Raw genomic sequence first — 10,878 nt, 5'->3', positions numbered from 1 at the left:
AACTCATTCAGCTAATGCAACTACATCACTCAAAATCACACAATCATTAATGGTCCACCCATTCATAATTTATTATTCTACAAAGAGTTCATCCTGTCGAGGGCATAGTTTTATTTTTTTTATTTTAACATTGGAGGCTCCAGTCTGTCAACTTGGATAACCAGGACGTTGGTCTTCTGCAACTACAGCATTTTAGTCCAATGTACACATTTAGTTTATTAGATTACTGAGGACGGCATAATTCATGTGTAAATAAAGCAGATTTTCTAAAAGCAAAGCTGACGGGCATTGGAAACTAGCAATAGCTTTGAATGCTGTCCATTGGAGATTTGTTGCACAATCTGTCTTAGCATCTATCCATATTCAAAGAAAATGGAATAAAAATCTAAAATAGATCGATGTGGAGGACATGATTCATGTGTAATAAAGCAGATTCTAAAGGGCACATGTGAGCTCAAACAAACACACACAAGCCTGTTTTCACTGTGTGGCAAATGACAGTGAGTGCCCCATTTATTGGTTTTCAACATGTAAACATACAAGACGGTGACTCAAAAACAATCACATACAAGACATGGTGTCAACCAATAAATAGAAAATATCATATTTATCTTGATATACTGTATACCCATACAAATGAACATGGTAAGATTGCAAAAGCTGAAATGCTCAAAAACATTTTTTTTTTTTTTAAATATATATATTTATAGATATATAAGGTAGATTTCATATACATAGATTCAATATGGACTTGTCCACGGTTTGACTCTTCTCTACACAGTCCTTTCCTGGCACATTGCACATAACCTCAGGATTCATGTTCAGAAAGAATTTAATTATTAGTCAAGGAGGAGTTAACACCTGCATCTTAAGTCGTAGATAAACACAAACGAATATAGAAGTAACAAGAGGTGAAACTCAATAGATTGTTGTGTGTTCAGTCAAGATGGTGGAGCTGCAGCTTGAACATGGGTGTGTGTTTGCTGTCAGTTGCAATGGACCGTTGAAGCTTCGCCATCTTGGACTGAACGCAACGCAACGTTATATTATACTTCTTCTATACTATATACTTCTATACTCTTTGTCAACACTCATTTGTAAGACTGGGCATCGAGAACCGCTTTGAACTTGGAATCGTTTGGAAGAAGTCGGTTTTGAATCAAATCATCAGTTCCAAATTTAACGTGCACGGTTTCCATGGGCGACCACCACTGTACTTCCAGCATGCCCTTGTGCAGCCATGGAGCATAGTAAGCGGCGCCTAAAATTGTGGCTTTATTTTATGCTGAATAAAAGCCTGGTAAGATTGTAAACCACCATTGAATCAACGCCGTTGAGGATCAATAACAACCAAAATTGAAGGGATCAATTGGGATCAAAATTGTTAAAATCAAAGCGATGCCCAACCCTACCCATAAGCATGATTGTGTTTTATCTTAAAGAATAGTGCCTTTGAATTACCAGTATGTGGGAGGTGCTGGTAACTCATCACCACAGCTTCTGTCATGTTGCTCTACTGATTCCCACAACCCCACAGCTGCAGCTAGAGATGCTCCAAAGTACGGGCATGCCAATACATACTTACCAATATAGGCTTAGTGTATACTTCTACACACTCCTGTGTGATATCAGGGATTTGTCATTTCGGCTGATACCATGGCACAACAAACACACAAGGAGTAAATGTACATGCCTGTGATCCGACAGCATTTTTGAATATCTATAACAAAGACAACATTTAATGTTGTGTAACAGATGCAGCTTGTGCAGGAGCAAAACTTAAACACCCCAAAACCAGTTCAAGCATTTGAACAGGGCTGGGTTAAAATAGTCGATTCCCCAATTCACTTGGATCATGTTTGTGAGTGATCCAATATTGCTGAACAAAATCCCCAAATCCGTCCATTAATTTATGCCTTTCCACCATGCATGTGGTGAATTAGCCCCCTTTTTGGGGTCAATTTACCTGGTGCATTATAATAATATTTGAGGGTTACTTTATGCTCTTACATTTACAGCAGAAGATCTCTGTGTGAATCGTTTTTATATCAAAGCAAAAACTGGTACTGTAACTGAAATGTCCCTAACTAATTGATATCTGAAAATGTAATCACATTTCGATAGATTGGGAAAATCATGCGCGCTACCCGCCCCAGAACTGAATGTGCATTAGAGCTATAAAACACCATCCAAAAAACATCATCAAGAAGACTGAACGGATAACAAGATTGTAATTGTTGCAAACACACTACAGAACCTTATCCCTTCGGATTCAGCCATGGTAAGCAGTGTCTGTAGGATTTACATCAATGTTAATACATGCTGTATTAGCTTTACCTGCTGCACAGAGCTGGTGCTACAGGTTGTTATGATGAATGTTGTCACTCATTGGTCTGAATTGAAATGGAGTGGAAGCCACGCCCAACCGGCCAGTTGGGCTTGTGCACCGAGTGTTTCCACTGCTGGAATAAACTAGTATCCACATTAAGGTTGGGAATCAGCAGACGCCTCCCGATACGATTTCATCACTATACTTATGCCACGATAAAATACTATTGTGATTTTAAACATACTGCAATAATATATTGTGTTTATAACTTTTTTTTCAACTTCAGATTTTTCCCAATTTCAAATTATGTCCCCGAAAGGAAACTTTGTCAACATCTGTTTTATCTAAAAGACACATTTCTCGGTTGTTCATATCACTTCAATTTTATGGCTGCAAAATGGGATTGTCAAGCAGCCAAACTAATTGATACTGGGCCTGTGTATTAATACAGTATTGCCATGGAAAACATCGCATTACTATGCTGTATCAATTTTTCCCCCTACCCCTAATCCACATTGGTCAATACCGAATCCTTGCTTTTTCTCCCTAATTTGCATGGAAACATCCCTAGCTGCAGCAGAGTTACACTTTCCGAACATAAGGCATGAACTAGCCGTTACTCTCTTTGATGCTTTCTGAATTCGAGGTCCAGACCACAACAGTCACAGCAAAGGCAGTTTTAAAATAAATACACGCTCTGGTCCCCTTGCTGCCTTGTTCGCTACATCCTACTGAGGTAGACAGATGCATACTGCAGTAGTCATCTTGCCAACCCACGTTCCCTGATGAGGCAAATTTATCTACACTAAACAAGCAGCAGAAACCTTTATAGTGCACTTCAGCCTAAAATAATAAATAAGTATACTCTTGGATGTGCAGCTCTGTGATACTAAGCTATGCTCCCATATTTTTACACAATACAGTTACCATATTGTGCACCGTCAATCTTTAAGACTTAAGAGTCAAATAAAAAACAAAAATAAATCAGTTCAATAGAGCTGAAAAGGATGCAAAAATATGCCAGACTCTTGCACACATCCATGCTTTATAACAGACAGAATTGGTCACCTTTCATGTTGCTTGCAGGCTGTAAGACTTGTTAATTATATCTTTAGTCGATACAAATCTGAAACGCTGTGAGTGTAGTTACGACGCTTCTTGTTGTTGTTTCAAGGAATAACCTGCAGCAGTTTCGAGGCACTCCAACAGGGAGCCTGCTGAGAGGAAGTCCAGCTCCACCTCAATGTATTTTATGTAAATAGCAAATCGTTGAGATGAGTCCTCACCTCCCTCCCCATTCTGGACATGTGTGACGTCGCCATGGCAGTTCTCCTGCAGGAAACGCGTGATGGCCGAGGGTACCCCGTGGTGGACGTGGTGTTTGCCGTAGCCCTGAAAGTGCTGGAAGAGACCCTGCTGTATGGTCCTGTCCTCCGCTATGCCTAGGTAGCAGTACGTGACTTTAGCCCCAGTCCTGTCACATCTCTCTGCCCCCTCTCCATCAGCTGACTCTGTTCCCCGTTCTCTGAGCACTGAGGTGAGCTGTGGTCTTCACCATCCCCCTGGAAAAGACCTGAGCCGTGTTGTGAAAGGAGGACACTGCCTCGTAGCCAATAGCGTAGAGTCCGTACGCCTTGGGGATGTTCCCAGGGAGGAGGTAGTGGGAAGTGCCCTTGCTGCCGCTGGCTGCCCTGGACTGGGACACAGGGATCCAGTCCACCTCCATGTGCAGCTCCAGGCAGCGCGCCTCACTGATGGTAATGTCCAAAAACTTGTAGTAGACGTTCTTCCAGTTCATCTTCTGAACTTTGGTCATGATGATGCGGCCCTCTGGCTTCTCGGGGTTGAAGTACTCGCGGAGCCTCTTGCCCAGCGGCACCTGCGAGCTGATTTCGGCGTAGTGGTAGCGCACGTCCTCGCGCCAGCGCGTGTTGTAGCCCACGCCAAAGATGGCCAGTTTGTTGGAGAGGTGCAGCCGGGAGAACTCAGTCCATGTCTGGAAGGGCTCCCATTGCAGTTGCACCGACTCAAGGATACGCGTCACAGTCTGCATCATGTCCCTTTTTCTGCAGAGAACCCAAGATACATAATAATGATCTAGTAATGAAAACACTTTTCCATTTTATAAAGTGCTAAACAAGCAGTGACCTGTCAGACAAATAAATACCACCTTGTTGCATGGCTATGGGAGCTACTGTGGCTTAAAATACGTCTGTTACCTTTTCCTTTTTCCATCAGGGGTCAATGCATGGAATGTGTAAGTGAAGCTAAAACATCTGGATTGGCACCATGGTGGCTGGCTGCAGTAGAGGTTACAAGCCTCGCCCCCTTTATGCAAGTGGATGGGAAACTAAAAAGATTGAAGTACAGATCAAAAATCTATTTCCCAATGACGGTTTCTGTCATCTTAGGTAGTTCTTAAGGTTTTTGTCTAAGAATAATTTTGTTTTTTATTGGCTAGTGTTTCGCCTGCCGTCGGCACCCACATGTCTGTTTAATTTGAGTGATGTGTGAGACGCAAAGCCGGCTGTGCCATCCCGTGTTTTGGATTGGATAGATAACGGAGGTCCCGCCCAGTTCCTGGAGGAGGAAGCTGATTGGTGTGGCAATGTAACAGGTTTGTGTTAGGATCAAGGGTGCTGGGAGTATTGTGTTATACAAAGTATTTAGAGGAGAGAAGAGTTTTGCTTATCGTATATAGTTGTAGTAACTGTCTTTCTTTTAAGGCTCTCTTTTTGTTATTTTCTGTTTTTGGTTTCCATAGCAACCATCAGCCCATTTTTCAGTTTGTAAGCTCTGTTCTGTTTTGCCTTATTCTAAAATAAATATCCTTTCATATACCAATTACATTTGGTTCTATGTTTAGCACTATGGGACGTAACAGTAGTGAAACATCATGATTGAGAGATGATTGACATGCGATTGGGCGAGCCGGTGTATGGGCAGGACTTTGATCCCGCGGCTCCACCGCCCGATCACTACTGCGCAGACTCTGGCTCCAAGATTTCAGAATGGCACAATGGGATAATTTTGGCTTCACACTGTACAGTGAGTCTTTATAACAGTCTATGTTATGCATCAATATCCCCACAGAAGTCATATTAGCTAATGTAAAAAAGAGGAAATTTCAAAGGGCCTCTTGTGATTTCCTTGGGTTCATAATATAGGGGCTTTTTTTTTTTTTTTAAATGTGTAGTACTGTCAGTAACAAGATAAATGAGCACTATTAGTGCAGTCTACACCGAGTTATCCTCCTGCAAGATTTTGCACCCTACAGGCTTAAACAGTGCTATTTTAAAACATGTTTTTAACATAACTTTTTTGCCTTTCTGTCACATCTACTGCAGTCAGATTCACTGTGTTCACTTGGAAGGAATAACTGCACATGGATAGGCACTGGTAATTTGTTTAAAACTTGCCCTGTTTAAGCCTATTTAGGCCTGTTGGGTGCTAACTCTAGCAGGAGGATAACTCGGTGTAGGCAGCACCGATTGGTTTCATTTGTCTCGCTAAATGTAAATGTAAATGTGCTGTATTTATATAGCGCTTTTCCAGTCTTAACAACTGCTCAAAGCGCTTTTACATCTACAGGGAACATTCACCATTCACACACATTCATACACTGTGGCAGGGGCTGCCATACAAGGTGCCACCTGCTCATCAGATAAACATTCACACACATACACACTCCGATGCGCAAATCGGGCAAATCGGGGTTCAGTGTCTTGCCCAAGGACACTTCGACAATGACTGCAGGGGCGGGGATCGAACCACCAACCTTCCGATTGGCAAGCAACCGCTCTACCACTGAGCCACAGCCGCCCAGACAGTACTACACATTAAAAAAAAATAACAGGGCTACAATCAACCGGAATTCTCTGCTAAACCCCCAACTGTGTGTGTTTTTGATTACCTTCCCCTAGCCCCCTGTGGAAGTATCAAAAAAGACATTCTGACAGACAGCACAGCACAGCACATGGACACTGGTTTGAGAATTACTTAAGTCTAATCTTTCCAATAGCTATTTGTAAAGATTAGGCAAATTCACAACTTACAACACAAGGCTTTATATCAAACTTATTCAATTTACAAAGAAAGGGAATTCAGCCCTTGTTCTATTTCACTTACTGGATTTGTTCTGTCAGCTCTATTTGAATCTGTAGACCTCGGTTTTTAGGCACCTGGGTTTCTTCTAGAGAGAAGACAAACACACGTATTAGTTACATTATTTCCGTGTCTTTTATTACAATCTGTCCACTCCTTGCAAAGACACTCACCAGTCTCCATGTCTCCCTCCTGGAAGGCTGAGTCCAGCACCTGGTTGCACCAGTCCTCCTGGGAGAAGTCTTCCAGGGTGCTGCCATCAGACTCCATCTCCTGATACAGCCCGCTGCTGTTGATCAGCACCGGGGCACAACTCTGGGAGTCCCAGCCGCCCTGACCAAACACCTTCTCCAGCTGCTCTATAGTGTAGCTGCTCTTCCGTTTGCCGATGCCGTGCTCCTTCACGCGGCTGTAGCAGCGCCGCAGCGTCTGTATGTGGCGGGAGGATAAATGAAGTATTCACTCAGACACGGTTCCTGCTAACTGTCAACTTTGTTGGGGCCGCCCTCCAGTACAGTGACTCACAGAGGAGACATAAAATAACAAGGTATGTTAAGTAAGGGTACACGATTCGGAAAACATCGATTTTTAGGCTCACGATTTGATTCAAAAATCATTCTCAAAAAATATTCACAGTATGTAAATGTAGTTACTTTTCCCATGTGATAGTATAAACGCCATTACAAAATGAAAAAATTAAATGACAAAAATTAACCATTTGAAATAGATTTTTGGAATTTTATGAATCGATTTTAAAATTGTACAGCTTGATTCATGAATGTGAATCTTTTTTTTGTTGCACACCGCTAATGATAAGATAACACTTTATTGTCCGTAGGCATGGTAATTTGTCCTGCAACACAAGCTCCAACAATTAAAAAGACAAAATCTCAGGCATCATTAAAAAACATAAGTCAATATTATTGTTATCAGTGTTTTCCGTAGGTTTGTGGAAGACTTAGGTGCGCATATTTGGCGGGGGTTGAAAAAAAAAAAGTAATGTTTTAAAATTAAAATTAAATTTCAATTTGACATCATTGTGGAACATCAGAATCACCATGTCTGTGTCAAAAATGTTGGTAAAAGATAGAGCAGATGATAGATTACAATCAGAAAACTTAAAGACAAAACTTAATGCTAAAGAAGTCCAACTAAAATCATTAGAGCTCTAAACGTCTTTATGTTTTCGCTGTTTTGGGTGCTTTTTTCCGCATTTCACATTCATTTGGCTCCAGTGTTGCATCTACCACCTAAAATGACAGCAACAAACCCCGAATATAATAGGGCCTGGTCTTGTAAGAGTGGTCATAAATAGGGAGCAGGGATATTGACAAGGGAACAAATGAATGTTTATATTTGTTTATTTCTGACAATCTGGGACCCTCTAGCTCCTATAGGAGGGCAAGACTCCCCCTCAACACATGGGAAGAGTCCAGGGAGATTTTCTCAGCCAGTCTGGACGATCTTTGCGATATCTCCTCACATTCCAATAATAACGTTAGCTGGCCACCTACAGCGAGTGTAGGGAGCTTTCATGTTTGACAGTCATTACTTTTGTCTGGCTGTGGACTGCAATATGTTTTTCAGTCGGGATGCATCGTTCTGATCTCACGTAGAGCCCGAAGGATATATCGGAGGGCCAATATTAGACGTTTCCCGACCTATCGGTATCAGCATTTGTAATGGCCGATAAGATAAAAAAAAAAAAAAAAAAAAAAAAAAAAAAAAATCGGAATCATTTATAATGCCAAATAATTATTCTGATGAATGAATATTTAAAAACTAAAATAAAAACGGATGGTCATCCATCTTAGGAGCGTTGGCGTTGCATAGTTTGTCCACCAGAGGACGCTCTACAACATCCCTGTTGGCAACTGATTATTTTTTTGTTATTCTGTTTTTGTTCAAAGGACTTTAAGTTTTATATCTTAAGTTTGTGTTAACTTAATATATTTTGATGTTCCTCTGTTCTGTTGTGACAGTTAATTATTATCGTATTATCTTAGTGAGAACTCATAAATTACTACAATTAACTAATGTTAGGGAAAATCTGTTTTGTCGGCCGATATATAGGAATATCAGATTTTTAAATCACCAATATTTGTATCGGTCACCAAAATCCTTTATCGGTCGGGCTCTAATCCCGTGCATAGGTATAGGCATCGGCCCCGAGACTGACCTTATTAGCAGAATGTGTATGGGCTGGTCATCGATCCACATTTAAGACTTAATACTACTGTAACTAGTAGAAATGCAGCTGCTCTTATTCAGCACTTCCTGTAAGTGCTACGTAATAGCCTACACATTAATGTAAAGGCAGTGGAGAGCTTTTACTGTGAAACTAGAAATGTTGACAATGCTAGAATCTAGTCTTGTATAATCTGTAGGGCTGGGCAATTTATCAATTATATCAATATGTGAGACTAGATATTGTCTTAGATTTTGGATATCGTAATAGGACACAAATGTCTTCTCCTGGTTTTAAAGGCTGCATTACAGTATGTGATGTACTTTTCTGAACTTACCAGACTGTCCTAGCTGTTCTATTATTTTGCCTTACCCACTTAGTCATTATATTCACTTTACTGATTATTTATTAAAACTCTCATCGTGTAAATATTTAGTGAATGCACCAGACGTCAACCCTACAATATCGTCGCAATACTGATGAAGGTGTATTTGGTTAAAAATATCATGATGTTTGAGTTTCTCCATATCGCCCAGCTCTGCTCTGATTTTCTGCACTTGATTGGAAACAAATGCAAGGTGGAAGCTGCATCAAGATCTATGATGTGTTTAACAATATCAATATTAACAATCAATAAAAAGGAGAGAGGCTCAGAAAACAACTGACTTTGAGAAAAATTCCCAATAGACATGTTTTAACTAATACTAAGACTCTGAATTGAATTAATGGTACTGCCATTACAACAAACACTGTTAGGAATTTGCCTTGGTGAACAAATTCAACACAGCATACTCATGATAAACCATCATATAGGCTACATAAGGACATATTAAACTACACAAAGAAGAATTAAAATGTGCCTGCCTCAATGGGAATTTAACATAGGAGTGTGTATATTTATGCCCCCTATATTTTAAGAAAGAACATTTATTTATTTCCAATACGTTATTCATTCACAAAGAAAATTGGCGTCCTTAAAAGTTTGGATTTTCCTAAAATCTTCTTTTATTTCTATTTTTAATCAACTTCCTTAAATCAAAAAGCATGGGTGTGTGAACCTTCTCAAGCCACTGTATTTGGTATTGGTATGAGGAGACTTCATAGATGAGATTCAGATGTCATACAAGATCATACATAAGAAATATCTCCACTATCACGTGGGATTACTTGATTCTACACCAATGGTAGCCTGTAAGTGTGTTCTAGCCAGGGTTGGAAATGCACTTTTTTGGGGGGGGGCTAGTGAGTGACATTTAGCAACCATTTGCATATTTTCCCAGCATTTAGATGATGGCTGGTGCTAATTTCCATTCCAGGTTCTAGCTGGATGCCAGGTCAACAACCTGTGACTGATTTCCTCTCCTTGCCCTACATGTGGAACATTAAGCCCCAGATCCAGCTCGGTCTCAAAACAGCTGCAGAGCTCTTGGTGATGGAGGACGGACATGTAACCTAATGTGTCCTCATTATAACCGTATTATTTACCTTCATCCTCTCCCTGCACTGGGACGGGGTCCTCTCATATCCCAGCTCCGACAGGGCTCTGGACACCCGCTCGTACATGGCAGGGCCGGGGGCCTTACCGGAGAAGACGGTGCCTGCGACCTCCAGCTGCTGCATCCTCGCCTCCGTCAGCCTCTCGTTGCCCCAGACCGCAATGAGGGCGTTTGTCTCGGAAGGGGTCCACGACATCCCTCGGCAAGCCGTGAAGCTGTTGGAGGAGGATGAGGCCGCCGTCCGGCCTGCGGTCCCTGAGCCCACGTTCAAAGGCGAGAAGCGGTTAGGTGTCGAGGGATTGGAGTGATATTGATTACTGTCACTCAAATCTTCCGACTCGGGGGATGGCACCTCGGTTTTGGGTATCTTTAACGGCGTCGATATCTCTGGAGAATGCTCCGCGGTACTGGACGCCGCCATGTTGCCTCTGTTGCTAAGGGGAGGGGGAGAGGGAGGGTGACGTTCGGGGCTTTACGCTGGAAGGCATGAAGAAAAACACGGCGCGGATCCTAGGGGAGACCATAGACCGTTAATATTCAGAGCAATAACGAAACAGTCTGTGGGGGAGACGCAAAGGTGGATCCTGGAAGACTTTTTAGTTTTACACATTTGAGTGCCTTTTTATGTGTGTGACATGTAAGTTATGGTTAGTTGATAATGGTTCTGTTATTTTGTGTAATGTTTTTGCCTGTTATGTTTAATTTAGTGGGCAATAAAGACAGATTTTTGTTAACAAAATGTTTTTCTGAACATCAATGAC

General features: G+C 41.4%; 1 protein-coding gene across 1 annotated transcript; it reads right to left on the bottom strand.

Moving 5' to 3' along the window:
• Positions 1 to 3,460: 3,460 nt before the first annotated feature.
• On the bottom strand, positions 3,461 to 10,592 carry LOC116676456 (myb/SANT-like DNA-binding domain-containing protein 2). The gene is given in 6 exon segments (XM_032507540.1): positions 3,461 to 3,834; positions 3,837 to 3,896; positions 3,899 to 4,395; positions 6,458 to 6,521; positions 6,607 to 6,862; positions 10,107 to 10,592. Coding segments are annotated over 6 exon segments (1,668 nt in total). The 5' UTR covers positions 10,539 to 10,592; the 3' UTR covers positions 3,461 to 3,475.
• Between the last annotated feature and the right edge of the window lie 286 nt (positions 10,593 to 10,878).

The sequence above is a fragment of the Etheostoma spectabile genome, unplaced genomic scaffold (assembly GCF_008692095.1).
Source record: "Etheostoma spectabile isolate EspeVRDwgs_2016 unplaced genomic scaffold, UIUC_Espe_1.0 scaffold00003171, whole genome shotgun sequence".
Classification (NCBI taxonomy): Eukaryota; Metazoa; Chordata; class Actinopteri; order Perciformes; family Percidae; genus Etheostoma; species Etheostoma spectabile.
The sequence above is the reverse complement of the archived record's forward strand: the minus strand, read 5'-3'. Positions and strand labels throughout refer to the sequence as shown.